Source organism: Gymnoscopelus braueri (assembly GCF_963280865.1).
Source record: "Gymnoscopelus braueri genome assembly, chromosome: 2".
Lineage (NCBI taxonomy): Eukaryota > Metazoa > Chordata > Actinopteri > Myctophiformes > Myctophidae > Gymnoscopelus > Gymnoscopelus braueri.
This window is the reverse complement of record NC_137604.1, coordinates 41,033,250-41,055,937: the sequence shown is the minus strand read 5'-3', so window position 1 is coordinate 41,055,937 and position 22,688 is coordinate 41,033,250. Positions and strand designations below refer to the sequence as shown.

The following is a 22,688-nucleotide window of genomic DNA, read 5'->3' as shown; positions in this document are numbered from 1 at the left end:
CAGCTTTTACTCCTCAAAAACAGGACCAAACGTAAAAAACACCCATCAGAACCAATCATACGGCAAAGCAACATAAACCACTCTCCCTGAAAGGCCTGTATACCGTCACTCTGTAACCAACTGTACTTTTCACGAGGGGAAAACAACAAACGACATCTTAGACCTTTTATTCAGAAGTGCTTTCTGTCCCGGCAGGCCATATTGGCATTGATGGTGTTTACAATACATTCAAACCCAGAGAGGGCCACAGAGGGAATAGCAGAGAGTCTGGGCGGAGTGGAAACACTGTTTTGGAGCTGAGTGCTGGCAGAGTTGTTTTGTGGCTGAAGCTGGCTATAGGGCTTCAGGGAGGAAGTATGTGAGAGTCACCCCGGGGGCCTTCCAGTTGAAGGACATTTACCATGAGCAGCAGCTTGCTGTGGGAGGGATATATGTTCAAGACCAGAGCAGGCCAGACTGGGCCAAAACTTTAGACTAGCCTAGTCCAGAACATGGAGCTGGTGAGTGCTGTCTGTTGTCCATGTACATATACAGTAATAGTCAGCATGTGAGTCCTGTATGTCTGTGAACTTTGCCACTAATCTTGACTGCATTTCTAAATGTTTGATGTCTGATGTTAATTTTCCGGCTGAGATTGTCAGTGTCTCGAATACCAAAGATATTTCCTTGTAAAGAACCTCATAGTTGACCTCATTCTCTCTCTCTCTGGAAAACTATGGAATACAAATGATGGAAAGTGAAAGTATTTCCCTGGCGTTTAAATGTTTTCCTGCAACTGTGAAAAGCATTTTAGATAAACATTCTAAAACCAATAAATAAAAATTATTAAATATACTAAGCACAGCTTTTGGGACACAAACCAAATAAAATATGAACTTTTGATTGTTTTCTTCTTCTTTGTCTTCTTTGTTTTTAATTATATCTGATGAGAAGAAGAGGCAAGGGACCCCATTGGTATTTTCAGCACTGTGGACAAAGGTAGCAGTGAGACTAATGGTGTCATTATGAGCTGAGAAATGGCATTCTAGTTGAATTAAGGAAGTAATGACCCTGATCAGGTGGGGTGGGGTGGGGACATCTCCTGGTGACAAAGAGGGGGTCACTGATAGAATATTGGATTTTTTTTGGGGGGGGGGGGGCTGTGGTCTGCCCTGGTCAAAGTGTTACGGCTTTTATGGCGGCAATAGAGGCCATGACCGCAGAACTCCTGATGAGAGGATACAAGCAGCCATTTGTGACCTGTCACCTTTAACCTGACCTCACGCTATAGATGATAGGGTCCGCAGGAACACCGCTGTCCTGCTGATCCCCATCGGAGAAATCTTGTCGACATGCGTGGGGGATCTGCCGCTGTTCGATGGGACGTACAGGGAAATTAAACGGTCTTGCTTGGGAATCGTTTGCTCGGAGCAATGTTTGTGTTTGTTTGTGTTTATATGTGTCTGTACCACTGTATAACAAATGTATACGTGGATATCTAAATAAACAGGCATGATGCAATCAAGTGTGTCTGTACGTGTCTCTTTCTGTCCGAATTTTGTGTTTATGTGCCTATGTATGTCTAGATATTTGTGCAAGTGCAAGTGCATGTGTGTCTGTGTGTGTGTGTGTGTGTGTGTGTGTGTGTGTGTGTGTGTGTGTGTGTGTGTGTGTGTGTGTGTGTGTGTGTGTGTTCCGACCTGCTGGTGGAAATGCCAGCCTCAATGTGAATGTCAATAAGCCAGCTCTTTGTTTGGTCTGTCCTCCACGATGACGCTGGCACTGAGTCTAAACACACATGCCATGCACTTCCGTCATTATAGCTGATTATCCATAATCAACTTCTAAATATACCACTACCACCGTTGACGAAACGCAGGCCTGCCCGGCACAAAAAAAAAGAAAACTGCTTTTCAAAACTCTGCACTCACCACAACGAGAGAGAGGAGTGGCGGGTGGGGGGGGGTCACCCAAACGCAGAAAACAGAGAGGCCTTGGCTTGCCCAAATAAATAAATAAGTCGATTGTGCTCCATGCTGCCATCAGTCATAATCACAACTATTTGTTTGTTTTTAAAGGGTCTGGGGAAATTGAACTTTAGATGAGACAACAAGAGTATAAATCCTCATGAGCGTGTGGCGAACGTGGCACGGCTAGCATTCAGAGTCAAGAATGAAAAAGGGCCTGCATGGGAGCTATTGAAGCCCCCCTTCTTCTACAGAACGAAAGAAGCTCATGTATACATCTCCAAAAACTACTGTATTCCTTTGATCAGGATTGAATTCAGTTAGGGGGTGACATTTAGTGAGACGGAGGAGAGAAACGTACAGCATGGATTTTTCCCATCTGTGCTCAACATGTTTGATATTTGATAAATTACGCGAGATAAAAACCTTTCCGTCAAGTGTCCACGGTTTAAAAAATGACCATTTACATCTCAGTAAGAGGTGGTGAGATATTTTGACGTTTCGAAATAAACATTTGTGCGTTGATAAGCGGAGAAAAGACAGACAGGGAAGTGGTTTATTGTAGTTATGGGACCTGCGTGTTTATGGACAGGGGATTCTGTTCATTTCTCTATCAACTCTGACTTTTTTTGTCTTTCGCATACAGATAATTATCACATCAAAGACAAAAGACAAATTAATTTGAGGTGTAATCCATCCGATTTGCTAACAATCAATCATAATTTAGATTTATCCTTATGGTTGATTGATGAGTAGGTTGACTGGTTTCATTTCCTTTCTCATGCCTTGCTGTGTGTTGTGCGTACAGGAATCATTTAACACTTGTGCATGCGTTAACACTCAGCAATCGGCTAGTGTGTGCACAGACGCTGCCTGGTTTAACAAAAACATACACGTGAAAGACTCTCTCGCGTCGGTGTTTGTGTGATCAAATTTGCACCTAAAGGAATATTTCCGGGGAGACCAAATATTTACGCTGCAGGGTCACCACATGACCTCTCAGATTCACAACAGTGTTATTGACCACAACTGGTTCTATATCTTACATTTGTATCTTGTTCTACCACAGCTTGTAACGTATTTATAGAGAGTTGAATTATATGTATGCAAGGTCTATATATAAATATAAATTGGTGCGTTTTTTAAGAAATGCTGATAATTATTATTCACTCTCCTGTAGCATTTCTACACTATCAAAATAAAACAGTGGAAGAAAGAGTTTGGCCATTCATAATAATAATAATAATAATAATAATAATTCTTATTGTATGATGCTTGTGTTAGTTGCATTACAGCATATAATCAATGTGCATTTGATTGCAGAGGGACATGCTGGAATGGACAAGATATAGATATATAAATTATAGTTTGCATGTGACAGTATATACAGTACAGTATATTAATATATTGTTACACCATTTTATTTATATATTAATGTATGTAACTCCTAAGCCAGAGTCTTTTACTGTGGGTCATTACTGAGGTGCTCAAAGTGTTCCACCAGATCCTGTTTAAATTCCTTCTCTACAGCAGATATATTTTTAGTTAATCACTTCTGGCTGTAATGCAGTAACTCCTAAATTTAAATTCAAAACTGGGCCTACGCATATCATGTTGTTAAAAGGATTGTTGAATTGGTCATCATTTGTTGTCTGATTTCCATGTGATGTGCAGTACTGCAATTTTATCAAAGAGGGGTTAGGAAATACAAACATAAGAAATGAATATAACATTTAAGTATGAATAAGGAAAAAAGATTTACAACCTTTGTTTAATTTGGCCAACATGCTTCAAAGAAAGCATTATGTTCATCAATCATTTTATTCAGTTACAGAATTGCAATATATTATTACATCATTTGTTACTGACGTGTCCTCTTTAGGGTGTAGTTAAGGGAACTCAACAATGTTTTTCTTTTCCATTTTTTGTGTGGAAAATGGTTGTTATTTAGTCCATCATCTCAGTCTGATGTTATGATGAATGAAGAACTCCATTAAAAATACTCAAATGTGTTGTGAAATATGTGATTTGGTTTTGGATGGCACAGAAGTCCAGTTTCTTAAGAAAAATAAACCACTACGGTCCAACCACATTCTTTCTTAAAATAAATGACTTGGGATTCTCAGGAAACTCATTTACAGGCGTATATTTCTTCGTGTTTCTTTCTTTCCACCTTCATAGACCAGAGCATGATTCATATACAGTGTGTTCTGCAGCTCAACAAAATGTCCTGAAAGTCCAGGAGAGTGACTAGCTTGAGAAATTGTGCACATTCACTCTGAGACAGATGTTGACTATGAAACATCCCTGTTACACTGAAGCTCAACACGCACAAACGTTTCAGAAACTGCAGTAATGAAACCAAGCATCTATGCTTGAATTTGACCTTTTTAGATGACCCACCCTCTCACAGTTCTAGTTATTATTGAAATATGATATTTTTGCTATTTGTTTTTATCATATTATATTGTTTTATTAATCCTATAAAAAATACCTCTTTGAATTAGGTAATTAAAGATAAAATTAGGATTTTAATGTGTACATTGACATCATGTGTTAAAGATCCAGGGCCTCATTTATTCTCTTAATCTACATATAAAATAATCTAGAGAAGCAGGATGTGTTTCTGATCCAGATGAAAATCTGTAATATGCATCTGGATACAACTGTATGCATCATACACCAAATCAGGGTACACCATCATTATCTTGACCCAACTAACATAAAACCTGTCTTATAAATTACATGTCTAGACAATGACAACATTGTGTGGTGCACAAATGAAAATATTCTCTCTCTCCCTCTTTCCCCGCTGGAACCAACTTCAGCGTCATAATATTCTGAAACGGGGTAAAGCGAAACATAAATTTCCAACCCCCAGAGCGCGGCTGAGAAGTCCGGAGCCCATTATGTCAGCGGGACGGCCAGGCAGAGAGTCAGACGACTACATTCCACAGCCTTATAACTTAGGGACCCGCCAGGTAAGAAAACACTGCAGCAACGCTGCCTGTCAGTAGGAGAGGGCTTTGTCGGGGAAATTCATTTATTTGAAACACGATTACGCCATTTGGTTTAGATAACCACAGATTCACGCTGCTTCGACACCCCTGCACCCTGCTCACCAGGTTACTTGAAACTGGCGCTCAGATTCAGAGGAGAGAAAAAAAATCTAAAAAACTGTTGGGAGCCAAATTAAAAGCCATTCAATGTTCTTAGGAGCCTCTGAACCCACCCATTCCACACCACCACCCCTTTTCTCTCAGCTAGCCCTCACTTCCTGTCAGGAAGAGTTCCCCCCCACCATAACCCCCACCACTTCTAGTTACATAGCCGGCATCGGCAGGGAGCCTGCAAAATTAAGTGCCAGTTGGTGTTACTGTGTTTTGCCTGAGTCTCAATGGAGAGGTACCTTTTTAAAAGAATGCAGATATCCTCGAAGAGCAGAGTGAAAGGGAGGAGGCGGTAGTGGACGGCGAAGGGAGGACCAGAGCGGTCAGGGAGCATTGGTAGTTAACGCTGAGCCGCGTGGCAGGGCTGTAAAAACGGGGCACTGGTAGCAGGCCGCCGGGCGCCGTGGGAACGGGAGGAGGTACACTGCAAAAATACTGAGCGTTTGTTTAACACAGAGAGTGCAGAAATGGCTAAATTGACACTCAGGATTTCACAAGTGTAGGAGAAGGGAAGAACACAACACTTTGATTTGCACCGGTCTTGAACCTTGAGTGTGTGTTTGGCTACGCAGCAGGGCAGAGGGTCTGACTGCGAGGGGAGCGAGCGGGGGAAAGTATTTTCTTGTCCCCCCTGGTTTTTAACCACATTCCTGGCCACTTCTCTCACCCTCTCCGGGTTGTCTAAATGGTTCATACAACGCGATATGTCAAATGTGATTTAACTATTTAAGCCCTAATTTAAAAAAAAAAGAAAATAGATTATCTACAATCTCACAGGGCGTTTCATCGCGATGCGTTGTGAGCTTGTAGATTTAGCAATATTGAAATGTTTGAAAATCTTTAAAAAAAATTAAAATGAAAATGTTTTAATATTTTTTTAAATGTTCACCTATAATGACATGCCCAAGATGAAAGTGATTAAGAAAGGACAGAGGCAGGTATGAATGTTTGTATAGCAGAGTCTCTCTGGGAGCACAACCTCAGCTTCCACTGCTCTATCAATAACTCACTAACAAAATAACTCACTATCAATGCACAGAATAACAACAGCAGCTAGAAATACTCACACTTTGAGAGTACTTGAGCCTACCTTATATTTAGAAATAACGATACATAAGCATCAAAATAAAATAACCAACGCTGCACCAAATGAGTACTGTAACTTAGAAATTTCATTTAGGTTGCAAATAACTCAATACCAATACAGTACCAAATACATGCCAATAACTTAAACAGTGGGTAGTAAAGCTAAATGAAAAAACACAAAAATCGCATTAACTCGAGCCGTAATTAGGTCTAATTCTAAAACCGGGTTGTTTTTGAGAAGCCATTAAACCTCAGATGGTTTTCCCAGAGTTCTTAGGTCATTATATTGATTCTGCGTGCGACCGTGTGCTCCTGGCCTGTTCCCTTGCCTGCGGGGGGTTAAACTCTGCGCCTCCTCCACTCGCTGGCACTAGCCAGGAGGTCACGAGGGGCCAAGGGTCAGGAGAAGGAGCCAAGTGCTCGGGGGAAGTCAATGTCTACCCATTGACTGGAGGAGAGGAGCTCCCCATCTGTTAAACAGGTTAACTCTGGATGGACGGATCCACTCTCTCTGTGTGACGGACCGCCAGCGACAACACTGGATTAGAGGCCTTATCACCGTTATTGAATGGCTGGTACAGGATTATCTGACGTCAATATAGTCTGCACTGGGAATGGACGAACAAATGTTGACATAATAAATTGAGTTGATGTCTTTAAGATGAACCACTTCCAACATGGCATTCCTATTTTGGGCATATCATTATAGGGGGAAAAAATCAAAGTTTTCAAACATTGAAAAAAGGGAAAGTAGTAGATCTACAAGCTCACAACGTGTTGCACCACGACAACCCTAGTTCAGTTTGCAAACGTTTGTATGTACAGAGATGGTTGAATCATGATTTAAGAACAAAGCTGTAATCTCCAATTTATTTGACTAAAAGTGTTAAATATAAGATTGAATTATAATAAGTGGCAAAAACAGGAAGCGGCATTTCCTAGTATTACGCTGAAGTTCAATTTAGATAGAAATATCTGGAAATACAGTAAATTGCTTGGCTTGTTTTAGTTTTTTTTTTACTGTGAGAGCAGTGCCTCTATTTGGACTCAGCTGTCATCATATAACTAGTGCCCTTCCAACAGACACACACACACACACACCTCGGGTCCCAGTTTTTCTTCTCCCACTCTGTGCGTACAGGATGCATTTCTGATAAATGGCAGCAGGATGGATGGGCTGACAGAAGACCGGACAATAATGGCTGATCTACAGGACACAAATGCAGCTACTGCCTAGATTTATGTGACTGTGTGTGTGTGTGTGTGTGTGTGTGTGTGTGTGTGTGTGTGTGTGTGTGTGTGTGTGTGTGTGTGTGTGTGTGTGTGTGTGTGTGTGTGTGTGTGTGTGTGTGTGTGCGCGCGCTCGCGTACAAGAGAGAGCGAGAGAGACAGAGAGTGTGTGTGTGTGTGTGTGTGTGTGTGTGTATCATGTACTGTCCACTCCGCAATGAAATTATCTCTCAGAGGTCTGACCGGGAGAGGGGGGAAGGGAGGGTAAGAGAGAGAGAGAGGGAGAGAGAGAGGGAAAGTAAGAAGAAGATATTGAAGGAGAACGGGAGGGAAGACCAGTACGGTACATTATTATTTATTCATATGATGCTTTCGGGAGGAAGGGAGACTTCAACACACACACACAGGTAACACACAAACACCAGCTGTAAATATCACAGAGAGAGAGAGAGAGAGAGAAAGAGAGAGAGAGAGGAGCGTCAATGTGAATTAGGGTCATGTGTTGTAGTAGTGCCAGGACTCTCAAATGATTATCATGCAATATGCAAGACAAGTCTGAAGTACTGTAGAAGAAACCATTACTTTCCTCTCATCTCTACTACTCTAAAGCCCCATTTATACTTTGTCCCTCGCCCCAAAATATACAATCTTACAACACGTCACAGATGCAACATGTTGGGAGCTTGTGGATCTGCTTTTTCCGTGTGTCACACTATCATACAATGTAACATGAATTACGCATAAAAGCAACTGAATGTCTGTCTGTTTGACTTGCAATGGAAATATGTGATGAAATATGTGATGGAAATGGACTTCAGTCAGCTCCATATAGATGCTCATGCAGTGATACATACAGTATACCGGCAGAAGTACGACAATGTCTCAGACATTACATCCCTCATCATGGATTAGTTTTTACATCAATTGTGCCTTAGTATTGAGGGTTTTTAAGGCGTGGCCCTGCAAGAATCTAGCTGTCTATAAGAGGGTCGTGTGTGTGTGTGTGTGTGTGTGTGTGCATGTCCAGAGCTAATCTAGCAAACCGATTTGTTGTACAATGATTAGCGAAAATAACAGACACTCAAATCACAGCAAAATCACAGCTCATTGCGTTGAGCTTGTAGATCTTTTTTTTATTTTTTACAATATTCGCCTATAAAATGGCATGTCCAAGATAGAGCCACCAGGTTGAAAGCGGTTAAATCGTTCAGTACAATCTGTCTCGGAGCCCAAAATTCTTAAATCCCTCACTACAATCCCTGTTTAACAGAGAAGCCACCACTTATCTCTTCTTTACACCACAACATTTATTCACCTTCTGTGACCCGGTCACACTCTACCTTGAACCCAAGCAAGCAGCCCTTTGTCGGGCAGATCCAACACCATTGATAGCAGATAATCTCCAAACAGCCGTTCAATAACATCATTGATAAAAGCCTGTAATCCAATCACTGAGCATTATCATATGCCCCCAGTCAGTCACTGGTCAGAGGGAACCCTGCCAGTAATAAGCATAGTATACTGTATTAAACAGCACTCTGTTACTACCATCCTATCATTAATCCTCACTTTGTGTATGCAGCAGTGTGTATGAGGATCAATAGAGTGGATCAGAGCGAGGTTCCCGCACCACCCCAACACTTAATATCTGATCAAAATGGCTCTTTAATTGGGAGCGCGGCGGTAGTTGTTTAGAAACGGGGCGCTATCAAATGGCTGTTTACCATCCGCTCCTCAATGGCCGCCTGATGTGGGGACCGATGCATCTTTCACAGGAGCCCTGATTAAAAACTCCTCTGTGGCCCCTAGCCTACGGACCTCTGACCCCGCACACACTCCATCTCAACACAGTGCTGGAGAAATTAATTAAAAATGTTCACTGGGATGGTATCACATCGCACAGAGAGAGAGAGAGAGACAGAGAGAGAGAGAGAGAGAGAGAGAGAAAGGGGGAGGAGGGGAGATGAAGATCAATCAAAATCATCTGCGTCTCCGCCCTCGGTTAGAGGTGCAGAAAGGCACAAGATGGCTGTAGAGGCACTTCCTGTGTGTGAGATCCCAGTGTTTCCTGTGCCAGAGGGCCTCGGCTAAGTTTACTAGGTAAGGTCATCAATCACAGACTCCGGTTTCACTCTCACTAACCCTCTCACATTCATACCGAACACACACACACACACACATGTTCCCCCTAGACATTCACACACAAATACACAATTATGCATTGTAAATTGAGCCCAGTGTGTTTCCTGGTGAAAGGTAGATCATATCAGCCCCTCCCGCTCAACACAACAATACAATTACATCTGCATCAGCTGGGAGCACATCTGGTTGGGTGATTTATTGAAGCAATCAGCACCACACTGACCAATTCCTGCTATTCTAGTGTAGAGTGTGTGTATGCACACACAGGAGGTGCACAGGAGGGAAATTAGAGTAAAATCAAAGCGCATGTGCGAGTGAGAGAGTGTGAGTGTGAGTGTGAGTGTGTGTGTGTGTGTGTGTCCACGCAGACACACACAAGCACACACACATAAGGACAGGTTGGGACTGCTGTGGACTATAGGGGGAGGAGGGGGGCAGGGTCTGAGCTGAGCGTGGGGACAATCACAGCCAGATTCTGCCTTTGATTAGATTAGCATTAAACAACAGCCTGACACATATGACAAATAGCTACATTAGGACCTGTCATTCTCCCTCTCTCCAATCCCCCCTTTCTCTCACTTTCTTGTTTTCCCCTCTCTCTCCCTCGCTCTCTCCCCCCTTTATTCCAGCTCCTCGCGTCCCACTGGCCCAAATCCATGCATGGCCGCTGTCACCCCAAACGGATGTGCAATCTCACTATACTATATTACCTGCTTCACAGGAGAAGTGAGGTGAGTAATGGGAAGTAAATAGGGTGGAGGTGAGACGAGGAGGAGCGGGGAGAGGTGATGGGGAAGGAAAACGGATGAAAGGAGCCATTTCTTTTGAAAATAAAACTGATAAAGTGTTGAGCGAGGTGTCATTAATCAGATGTGGTTCAGTATCTGATCATCTGTTTGTTGTTTTTTCCTTCATGAACTGCTTTGAATAGTAAAGACAAACCGTTAGGAACACTACTTGTCCTTGGCTGTGAGCGTACACCTGTGTGTGTGTGTGTGTGTGTGTGTGTGTGTGTGTGTGTGTGTGTGTGTGTGTGTGTGTGTGTGTGTGTGTGTGTGTGTGTGTGTGTGTGTGTGTGTGTAAAAGAGATTTGTGTATTCATGTCTGTGTAACATATATGCATGCCCTGGCTGCATCTACAGTATGTGTGCATGTGACATCTGTATTCTTGCATGTGTGAGTATGAAACTGAGACTCGAGTAGGATAATTTTTGTTTCAGTATTACAGAGACTTTGCTGTCATAGATGTTAGTTTGAATTCCTTGGTTTTACTATAAAAACCATAAATGAAGAGACGAAGAGACATTGTAAGAGGGTGTGTTCAACAGCAAGAACTGAAAGGTAATCATCTAAACACACAGCAAGAACTTGAGAACAAGCAGTTTGTGGGTACTTTTTTAATTGAAAAACAAGTTAGCTGCTATAGACAATACTTCCATTACAAATTGTGGTCTTTATAGAAGCACCAAGTACCTGAAGACCAGATTCACCAGAAGTCCATTGTGATGGCCACCCCAGCAGCAACATAGGGAAGTACCCCCAGCTAGAGATGTACGATAATATTGCCCCCCTCCCCCCGATATTATCGGACGATATCAACACTTTGACTACCAGAGTAATAGTGTAATAGTGAACCACTGCTGCCAGCAAAAACTGTGATTTTACTGTACCTTTGAAAAATCATGGATTTATCCATGATATTATCCGTGACCGCCGTCCTCACGGAGATCGGCTCATTACACCCACGGGGTTGTCATAGTATAGGGGGGAAAAAAATGTCCGGTCGCGATCCTCCATTCACAAGTTATGGCCGTTTCAATGAGGCTTGTTTTGCCTAAAAGCAAGAGGAACAGAGATCTAGCAGAGATATGGCCATTTCCGAGTTCCGTAATTAACGCTACGGACAAATGCTCCAGTAAGAACTATTATATTATTATAAACTATCTTATACTATTATATTTATTGTTATTGTTACTACTAGTATTTGCTTGTATCCCCCTCTCTGGCACTCCTTCCCTCTTTCTCTCTCTCTCTCTTTCCCTCCCCGACATGGTCGACTCTGACTCTGTGTCAAAGTTTGATTCTTAACCTCCTTATGCATAAGACACAGCTTTATCCAATTTAAAGTTACACATAGACTTCATTATTCTAATGATAAATTAGCCAAGATTTACCCCGGCTTTGAGGCTGGGTGTCCGAGATGTCAGCACAAACCAGCCACGCTGGGTCACATGTTTTGGTCGTGCAACTCATTAGTCAGATTGTGGGAGGGGATTTTTTAAGCGATTTCTTATATAAGTGGTGGAGTGGTGGATCCCTGCCCGGTGATTGCCGTTTTTGGGGTGTCTCCAATCGGGGAACGGCTCACGGGTCTCCAAGCAAATGCCGTAGCATTCACTACGCTGATGGCTCGCAGGCTGATACTTAGACAATGGAAATCAGAGAAACCTCCCTCATTCCAACAGTGGGTCAAAGAGGTACTCTCTATGATACCTTTGGAGAAATTGAGATATAATCCTAGTGGCTCCAAAGATAGATACATTAAAACCTGGACCCCTTTTATAGAATTTGTTGAAAACATACCTTTACCTTGAATACACACTCCCTTGTATAACTGACAACGCCCAACAAATCTGACTCGGTCGGCCTCTGGCTTGGAGGCCTACAAGATATAGACGGCTGGATACGAAATATATATTTTCTCATTTTATTTGTATTCATTGCTTTCAATAATGTAACTGTCTAACTTGACCTGAAAGGAACAACATATTCTGTCAAAAAGTTAAACTGTTTGGTTTGTCTGTCTTGTCTTTTTCTTTATTGTCAAGTGATTATTATTATTATTTATTCATTTTTTGTCTTGTCATTTGTCTTGTTATGACCTTGGTGGGGGGTGGGGGACTGGGGGAATAAGATGTCGTGCATAATGTCATATGCTTGTATTTTTGTCTGCAACATATGGAAAAATAAAAACAAAAAAAAGTTTGATTCTTAACACATTCCCTGCCAGAGGTTTTTTTTTATTTTACTTCCCCCAGTGCCAGTGTTTAATTTTTTTTTTTAAGGAGCCGAGATACAGGATTTTAAAGTAATAAGTTAACCAAGGAGTGAATGGAGCTAGAAATCTTTGGATCGTGATATCTCTGGTTCTGTGTGGATAAATTGAAAAAAAAAAAGACCAAAAAAAAAAAAAAAAAACGGTTATACTCGTGGATGGATTTTTTTGGCAGTAAACGGGTGTATTTTTCATCAACGGTTATACTCGTGATTGGCAGGTAAAGTGTTAACCAACACAACAGTATTGATGACCTGATTGAGCGACTGGGCAAGGCAAAGTACCTGACCACCATCGACTTATTCAAGGGCAACTGGCAAGTGTCTCTTTCTAAGCGGTCTAAGAACTGACAGTGTTTCTGGCTCCGTGGGGGCTTTTCGAGTTCACAGTCCTGCCATTTCGGTTGCATGGAGCCCCTGCAACCTTTCAAAGACTTATGGATCAGGTATTGAGAGGATGTTATAATTATGCATGTGCATATGTTGATGACATTGTGATGTCATCAAGGAGCATCTCCTACATCTGGGGAAGGTTCTGGGGCGACTCCAATCTGCGGGCCTCACCGTTAACCAGGCAAAGTGTGTTTTCGCCAGGTCTGAGATTGAGTATCATCGGGAATGGGGTGATCAAACCCACAGGTCCAAAATATCCACGCCATCGAGTCCTGTCCTCCACCTCAGACCAAGAGGCAACTGAGGTCCTTCCTGGTCATGGCGGGCATCTATCACCTGTTGATCCCCAATCTATCAGACAGAGCTGCTGTCCTCATAGACATGACCGAGAAAACGCGCAACAACCAGCTCCGGTGGATGAAGGAGACAATAGCAGCATTTTAGGTCATTCAGCAGGCTCTGGGTAACAACCCAGAAGCCCTGGCCATCAAGTGGGACCTCCACTCATTCAAATATTACCTCCTGGGGAGGGAATTCACTCTCCAGACTGACCATAAAGCCCTCCAGTGGATGCAGTGGATGAAGGACACCAATGGCCGCATCTTAAGTTGAATCTCATTTGTTTTGGGCCCGCATTTTGAAAATTGTTGAAAATTGTCAAAAATCGGAAAAGGAAAGAAAAATAAAGAAAATAGAAAAAGTGCTCCTCAGAGCACAGGTCTCCCTCCGCCAGTTCAGGTAGGTTATTGTGGGCCAGCAATGTTCGGAATTTGCCAATCAGCATGGAATATGAAAAATCTGATGGATCCGTCTTGATCACTTGACTATAGAGATAATGTGTACCGATTTGCGTGTTGTTTTGACAAAATTTGTAGCAATATTATGTATATTTTTTGTTGCAAAAATCGACCTCCTGGTGGCGCTATAATAGGGCAATGTTAAAAGGGTGTCATTTGCACCTCAACGTAGTGCGAAAGTATGTGCAAAGTTTCAACACAATTGGACGCCGTGTTCATGATTTGCGGCATTTTGTTCAAAACAGGCCACTCCTGCAAACTTTAATGTCAATCTTAGCCAATCAGGATGGAATATGAAAAAATCAAACAGATCCATCTTGATCACATGACTATAGAGGTCATGTGTACCGATTTGTGTGAAATTTGGATAAAATCTGAAGGAGTAATATATATATATTTTTTTTACATAAGTCTGGTGGCGCAATACTGTAAATGGCAGATCTGAAAAATGCAGGGCAAAGGTTTTTCCTTGGCCTCTAGGGAGTGCGCATACCAAGTTTTAAACAGATCGGTGCATCTATAGGTAAAAACACGACACATGTTATAGCGCCACTAGGAGGCCGACTTATGTTAAATTTCAAGTGGCATTTCTTCCTAGGCATTTTGTTCAAAACGGAACACAGCTCGGAGATTCTGCTCTGGCATCCAGGGAGTGTGTGTGCACAGTTTCGCTGCGATCAAGCCAACGGTGCCGGAGATTAGCTGGTCAAAGAAGGAACCACGGACGGACGGACGGACGGACGGACAGACAGACGGACGGACGGACGGACGGACGGGGTGCAAAACATAGTCTCGGCCATGCCTTTGAAGACAAAAAATAACATTATTTTAAAAAAACACTGAAGTCTCCCTGTGTCTCTATTGCCGACCAACTCAGTCCCTGACATCCATCCTCCTCTGGTCTCTCTGTTAGAGTGCTGTATTGATATTGTTGATTATGGATCGGCCTACACCCTGCTGTCTATGATCCTTGCATTAGTATTCATGGCTCCTTCCATCAGCTAAATAAACTTGGCAACAAAACACCCACAAGACAACAGGCAGGGGAGGAAGGATCGATGCAAAGAGGCATCAAATCAACATTATCCCCTCTCGTCAGCTTGGCCTCCAACCGCAAGGGGACCGTGCTCTGGGTCAGAGGTGACACAGACAGGTCGGCCACCCCTTGACCCAAGAGCCGATATCTGTGGCCGAAAGATGCCTTCTCTCTCTGTGCTATCCCGGCGCCTGCCCTCCCTTGGTGCAGTGATGCGTGGTGAAAAGGGAGGAGAACAGGTAGCAAGAGAAGGAGGTGGTGAAGATAAGAGATGCAGAGTAGTCACTGCTCTGACCTGGGGCTGGATTTACTGCACCCACCCTGAGGCAGATAACTCACATGGTTGGAGGCCGGGAGACAAGGAGAGGAGGAAGGATGGAAGGGAAGGGAAGGGAAGGAGGGCACATACAGCAAACTAACCTGAGAGCACAGCAGCATGACCAGCTCCACTACAGAGCTACTGGACTTCATACACACCAGACCTAGAGAAATGAGAGAGAGAGAGACAGAGAGACAGACAGACAGACAGATCAATGGGTTTTGTTCAAACTGTTCAGAATGAAATAGACAATTATCTTCCCTAGCTTCTCATTGTATGAAATGCTTCTTACTGATGCATATGAAGTGCTTTTGCACATGAAAGCACTAAAAGAAATACAAGGCATGAGAGATGAACACACACACACACACACGCAAATTGTGACATGGATTGGCTAACCTTGTGCCATCTGCAGGGGAGCAGATAGTATTGATGGGGTCTAATGAGCCGACATGATGTTACTGTAAACTAATACATATTTGGGCCTTGTATTACAGGCTGAGACATGGACAGCATATGTCTCATTGATCCTTAATGCTGAGCCCTGGGCTTTTAGAGGGCAGAGGGCCCTGGAGTGGAGTGTGGGTGTGGGTGTGGGTGTGGGTGTGTGCGCACGTGCAAGGTTTGTGGGGCGGCAGCTAGCGGACCAGAGAGGGCTGACCAGCCTATATTTGGTCAGTTGTTTGTGCGTTATAGACAGACATACTTTACATGTGCATTGTCTGATAGGAACACAGATAAACACATGCACACACACAAGCACACATGCATGCGTTTGCATACTCAGGTGATCCAACATGCATTGTGCATGCAAACGTACATACACATATGTGTATATGGGCAGAATACACACGCAGTATATACACGCACACCAACTCTCCCCGCCACCCCTCCCGCTGCAGCTATCAATCAACTTTCCATTTTGTTTGGTGGCAGCAGACATCCCAAACACTCCTATTAGTGGCCTGACCTTTGACCTTGACTGCCCCCTCCTCTGGGAGCCTTAAGCTTGGCCAGCAGATCTGAGCTCAACTCACTACTGGATTAACAGCAGACTGGGATTAGATTACACTTACAGGCCATGTCACATGTGGAGATATCAATGTATGAATAATTACAGTATCTAGCTCATGTATGATATACATATTATTATGTTGATGTTCAACTATATATAGTGTGTTACACATATAAAAAAGGATAAAAGTATAACATGAGCTTTACTCTGCCCCTTTTTTTGCGTCCCGGGGTTATTAGTATCATTATGGCTACTGTGCCAATGCCCATTGACTGTATGCATACTATTGATGTTCGTAATAAACTCTTGATCCGAGCATCAGCAAATTATCGATTCTTTTTTAAATAATTGATTCAATCAATTGTTTGATTAACTGTTGCACCCCTTGATTACTGTTGCTAAAGATAAATGTACTCACTGGTGCCTTCGATGAGGAGCTCTTGTCCATGGCTGCCCAGCAATGTCCGGGACAGGAAGGGTGCAAAGTCCACAAAGATCTCTCTGAGCAGGGGAGCTGCCTTCTCCAGGGCAGTTTCCAAACGCTCTGAGATGCTGCACACACATGGAAACAAGACAGTCATTAAAGCTGCACTATATAATGTTCTTGTTCTACCCTGTGCAAGTGCTGAAATTTCTACCACTGAGCTAATAGAGGCTGCCTGCTTGCTCTGGGGAGAAATTGAAATTTTGACCTTCAGGTCAAAATTTGTGTCAAACCAGAAACGGGAACGTGTCAAAGGTCGTGTCCAACCTAGACGCAGGATCTAAATGTCTCAGCAGAAGAGCAGGGAGACCAAATACAACCACCCCAACTGTATAAGTTCTATTGTATTAACATACTCTACCATACAGATTTGACAAAGTAACATTATATTCACACACAAAAATTACATAATAGAGCTTTAAATACAACAGACAACAGTGGCAGTGCTTTACCCAAAAAAGTAGTTAACCTATTCTGGTCATAAAAGGCAGACAATTGGCAAATATAGTAGATCTGCAAAGTAGCAGAGTTGTGAAGCGTTGTGAGCTTGTAGATTGCCTATTTTCGGCGAAGAGAGTTGTTGTAGAGGGGGGGGGGGGGGGGACCAAGTATAGAGCACTGGGGGACCACTGTCAGTGAAGTATACAGGGTTAAGTGGTTAAGTGTGTGTGTGTGTGTGTGTGTGTGTGTGTGTGTGTGTGTGTGTGTGTGTGTGTGTGTGTGTGTGTGTGTGTGTGTGTGTGTGTGTGTGTTCGCTGTGGGGCCACGACGCGGCGACGGGTCGTGCATGCATATGTGCGTGTGTCTAATCCAGGTTGTGTTAATAGCACACATAGCTTCGCTCAAACATCAACTTTTCATGGTTGTGGGAGCAACGGGTCCGCGGCCCTGTGTGTGTGTGTGTGTGTGTTGGAACTGTTACAGCTAGGCAGACATCTAACACAGGCCTTGCCCATACATAACTAAAAGTCTGCAAATACTTTGACTGCGCACATCCCCGGGTATGGACTAGTTGTGTAATTACAATAACTTTCAGTAGGTTAATACACAGTTGAATAAAAACAATACAAACAATCAGCAAAAACACAACGAGGTGGGCAACGTACAGAACACCATGAAAGAAACACAATTCAAGGAAATATAAGAAAAGCAACTAGCATGACATTTTACAATGACTTTTACTCCAGTGTATTAGTCTATGAGAAGGTTAGCTACAAAGTAATACTACAGTATCACCCTGTTACAGTACTTAAGCATAAAAAAGCATAAAACATTGTCAAGTGCAGTTAGCACAAATGGAATAAGATCACTAGAAATGTAAGTGTAACTAAAACCTTTTAATAAATGTGTGTAATAGACATTTATGAGATACAAAAAAAACAATCAGCAGATGTAAGGGAAAGCAGATCATGCAGTCTTGTGTGTCCTGTGTGTCTCGGTGTGCGCTTGCGTCTTTCTATGTCTGTGCATGCGAGTGTGTATGCCTCTGCTGTATGTCTGCGTGGGTGTGTTTCTGTGCTTGCACTGCATGTTTCATGTAAAACGTACAGTGTGTGTGTGTGTGTGTGTGTGTGTGTGTGTGTGTGTGTGTGTGTGTGAAGATGAATCACCTCATATTGGGGGCGGTGTGCTGGGTCATAGGGGAGAGGGTAGGGACAGATGGCAGGTTGGTGCTGGCTGGACCCTGGCCTGCTGCTGGGAGGAAACCAGAGAGCTCTGTGATTAGTCTACTCTGGACCCAGGACAACTACTAATACACACATGCAGTTAGAAATATAGAAATATGCAATACACAGACAGAGACAGACACACACATACAAATACAGACAAATGCACACACAAGCCCAGCAACAAACAAACGTATGCATGCATGTAAACACACAACCGTCTCTCTACTGTAGCTCTCCTTCTCTCTCTCTCTCTTTCTCACACACACACACACACACACCAATACATTACACCAGCGAGCGACAGGGCAGCGCCATAAATCTGTGCACAGACGTCCTTCTATGAAATAATACAGTGGTCTCCATTCAAATGTAGAGAATAGGGCTGGATTTATGGCCCTGCAGGACAAGCAGGCTGTGAGTGTAGTGTAATTTTATGTGTAGATAACACATGATGTACTCCTGGCACTATACGTCTTCCTACGGCAGTACCACTCACACCTCTCAGAGCCACTTTGACTGGAAAAGTACACAGTGCAGTCCTCGGTTTTCATTTGAGCAATTCAGTTTTTTTTATGTCAAGATTTTTCACACATTTTCAAAAATATTTAAAATCTTTTAATAAAATAGCTGAAGTAGCCGATTTACAAGCTCCCAAAGATCATGAAGCGTTATGAGCTTGCAGTAGCCATTTACGCTATTTGGCGTACATGAAAGTATAAAGGGCTTAAGTGGTTAACTCTTATCCTTAAGGGTCTATTTAGTTCGATTTTATTCAATTCATTAAAAAATGTCTTCATATACCAATATTAATTCTATTTTGGCCTGTAATCCTTGTGGATTATATTATATCAAAACAATACATTTATATCACACAATGCTGTTCCATACGAAATGTTACACAGAATGAATCCTCAGTGTTCATTTAACTAATTTAACTAAAACAAGAACTTCTAAATTAATACCAAATACTTTCCGACCAGTTTTATAACTTCTTTGACGTCAACATTTTTAAAATTTAGTTCTACAGCGGCTGCAGCTGAGACGGAGTGGAAAACGCAATATGAAGTAAGTAATGCTCCAATTACTATTCAATTAGTTTTATTCCATAGGTCGTTTACATACCAATTAACTCCTTCTGCACATTTCTGTGTGACCGTTTCATTACACTTGAAAATAAAGAAGCTTTTACGACTGCATTTGTGGGACGGAGACACGCAGGGTACAGAGTGGCTGTTTGATTGATCTGCCTGTAAATTCACTTCAGTGTGGCTCATAAATACAGGCAATGCCCAGCAGAATATGGAGCAGGAGACGCAGAGGGGGGATTCCTCTGCTGTTTTGCAGGGAGGGAGAGCTTGTTTTTCCAACCGGGACAGTCTCCAAGCAGGGATAACTCTTATGGAATGACAGGGAGAGGAGAGTGGAGCAGACTGGAATGTGTGTGTGTGTGTGTGTGTGTGTGTGTGTGTGTGTGTGTGTTAAGCAGCCATGTGGGCCTGCTGGGAGCCTCCCTCTGGAGTTGAAGTAGCTCCTTCAAACAGAGAGGAGTAAATGAACTGATCTCCATTAGTCCTCCCACTGCTCTCACTAAAACACACACACTCTACACACACACACACACACACACACACACACACACACACACACACACACACACACACACACAGCTAATACACACTGAACAAACACAGACAGAAGCTGTGCATACCCACACACACACACACACACAAACACGCACAGTTACATGGATGTACACATACACACGTACGCACACAGCTACATATTTACTCAGGCATGCTTTACTCTCTTTCGTGCGGCAGCCCATGCAGTGTGGTCATTATTCACAAGCACGCACACACACACACACATCCTCCTATAACACACAAACCCTCTTTTCAAGTAACCCCCCCCCCCCCGCCTCCCTTAAACACACAGAGACACACTCCTCAGTGAGAAAACATGACACATTCACACACGCACACACGTGACAGATTCATACACATGCGCTTATTAACACACACGCTACAAATACATACATACACTAAACCCTCAAACATGAAAGAGAAAAGCAAATGTTGACCGTCTGACCACAGTTTATACTGTACACTCATCATCAATGAATATTATGAATACAGGCCAATATATTCCACTTCCTCTGCAATTACAAGGTTCTAGGCCTGGCCTATATGTGCCAAGCAGGCCTAATCATGACTTAAGATGTCATCAATGTAACATCAACTTCAACTTTTTTTGGAGACAGATAGACAGACTGAATGTTAAATGTTAAAGATAGTACTTAAAGGTGTACGTCACCCATTTTCAACCTTATCTTCATTTAGTTAGTCCTCACTAGTGCTCATTATAAAATGGAACCATTTCTGTGTGCTCAAAATGATTTATTTTATACAAGAACAAGGCTTCTATTTCAGCATGCCAATTTTCCAGGAAGAGAGAGGCTGTAGATTCTTATTTTTTTGCCTTTTTCTGCTTTTATTGATAGGAAGGTAGGCTGACAGGAAATGGGGAGAGAGATGGGGGGGTGACACACAGCAAAGGTCGTCGAGATCGGGAGTCGAACCCACGACGCGCTGTCAAGCTGGATTACCAGCGTAAGCGGTATGCGCCTGGACCACTAGGCCAGCGGGCGCCAAGGCTGTAGATTCTATTAGGTTGGTTATATAGACAGATGCCAGGTCATTGTTGACCTGGCATCCTATAGTGTGTATAGTTTCAATGTAGGCTGATGATAGGTTCTTAGTTTACGTATGTATTAGCTATTATTAGATTATTGGTTTACTTATGTATGACTTTATTATTAGATTACTATTTATATGCATTTGATGTATTATTGATGTATTATCTTGTGTCCTTGCTTAGTGTAAATCGCTCTGGATTAAGAGTGTCTGCTAAATGCCTAAACTGTAAACTGCAGTATATCAGGCTTTATAGATGCATCTGTGTGTGTGCGTGTGCGTGTGTGTGTGTGTGTGTGTGTGTGTGCGTGTGCGATTAGTGTTAGAGCCAACCACTGTAGGTTGTGTGGCACACACTCACCAGCTGTGGACTCTGCTGAGGTGACCTGGGAAGCATCGCCAGCAGAAACCACGGCAACGTTGTTGATGGTCGTGCTGCCAGAGACGGAGGCCGCCGCAGTGGCCGATGGGACAGCTGTAGCAGCAGAGGAGGAGCCTGGAGACGGAGTCAGGCCCGCTTTCTTGGGGCCCACGATAACACTCCTGTAAGAAGACAACAGATCACCGTTTGTATGGCGACGAACCTGAAGAAACCTAGTGCGAAACATGTTGTTTGCAAACCAATATACAGTGGTGGAAAGTAACTAAATACATTTACTCAAGTACTGTACTTAAGTACAATTTTGAGGTATTTGTTCTTTACTTGAGTATTTCCAATTTCCAATACTTTTACTCCACTACATCTTGGATCCAAATATTGTACTCTTTACTCAACTACAATTATTTGAAATCTTTAGTTACTTTGTAGATTTAGATTATTATTACAAAACAAACATTAACCACTTCAGCCCTATATACATTTATGGCCATTTGAAAATAGCCGATCTACAAGGCGACGCATTGTAGATCTGCTTGTAGATCTGCTATTTTCAAAAGAAGTTCATACATTTGAAAACTTGAAATGGGACATTCTGCATAATGAGTACTTTTACTTTTGTACTTTTACTGAAGCACATTTTGAATTCCGGACTTTTACTTGTAATGGAGTATTTCTATATTGCAGTTTTTTACTCAAGTGAAAAATGTGAGTACTTTTTCCACCACTGCCAATATGTATGATATGAGCATAAATATACAAATTAGAGACTTTGTAGGACTATTGTGTGAGAAAAGCGCTGATTTTGGCACTCTGCACATGGTGGTCAGAACAGCAACCATGTGGGACAGCAGCCCATTAGGCAGAGGAAGAGTAATTAGGAGACCATTTTCCTGACACAGAATATTCCGGAATGGCCACATCCATCTTCCGTCCAATCAATGGACTCCCTGCAGCAGTCAGTCATGCAGGATAATATGGTAATCTGTTATATCTGTCTGATACTATCCTATAGAGTAAAACTTCTTAATGGGTTTTGTATTGAGGCCCAGATTTTGCGCTGGCTGTTAAGTCCGGACCCAATAATTTTAATGACACCATATTACATGGATTATAGATTCGTTTTTATGACGGGGCTCTGTAAGAGGCAGAGCAGTCTTACGAGAGGGTCTGTCTGTGAGACTCTGTGTCTGTCTGTGTGATTGTCCAGGGCTAATATCACAAACCGCTGGACCGATCAGTGTCATTTTTCTTGTGCACGGTACCAGTAGGCCAAT

At 42.7% G+C, this 22,688-nt stretch overlaps 1 protein-coding gene across 3 annotated transcripts in view; it reads right to left on the bottom strand.

Annotated features, from left to right (window-relative positions):
• The window catches only part of lrba (LPS-responsive vesicle trafficking, beach and anchor containing), a 301,696-nt gene that overhangs the window by 174,212 nt on the left and 104,796 nt on the right, over nt 1–22,688 (bottom strand). For 2 of the 3 annotated variants that reach the window (XM_080449815.1, XM_080449817.1), the window contains exons 30-33: nt 21,397–21,578; nt 18,283–18,367; nt 16,607–16,740; nt 15,275–15,336 (exon numbers count right to left, since the gene is read on the bottom strand). In XM_080449815.1, coding sequence (XP_080305941.1) covers nt 15,275–15,336; nt 16,607–16,740; nt 18,283–18,367; nt 21,397–21,578 — 463 coding nt within the window. The remainder of the gene's footprint in view (nt 1–15,274; nt 15,337–16,606; nt 16,741–18,282; nt 18,368–21,396; nt 21,579–22,688) is intronic. The other variant, XM_080449816.1, reaches the window with a different exon arrangement.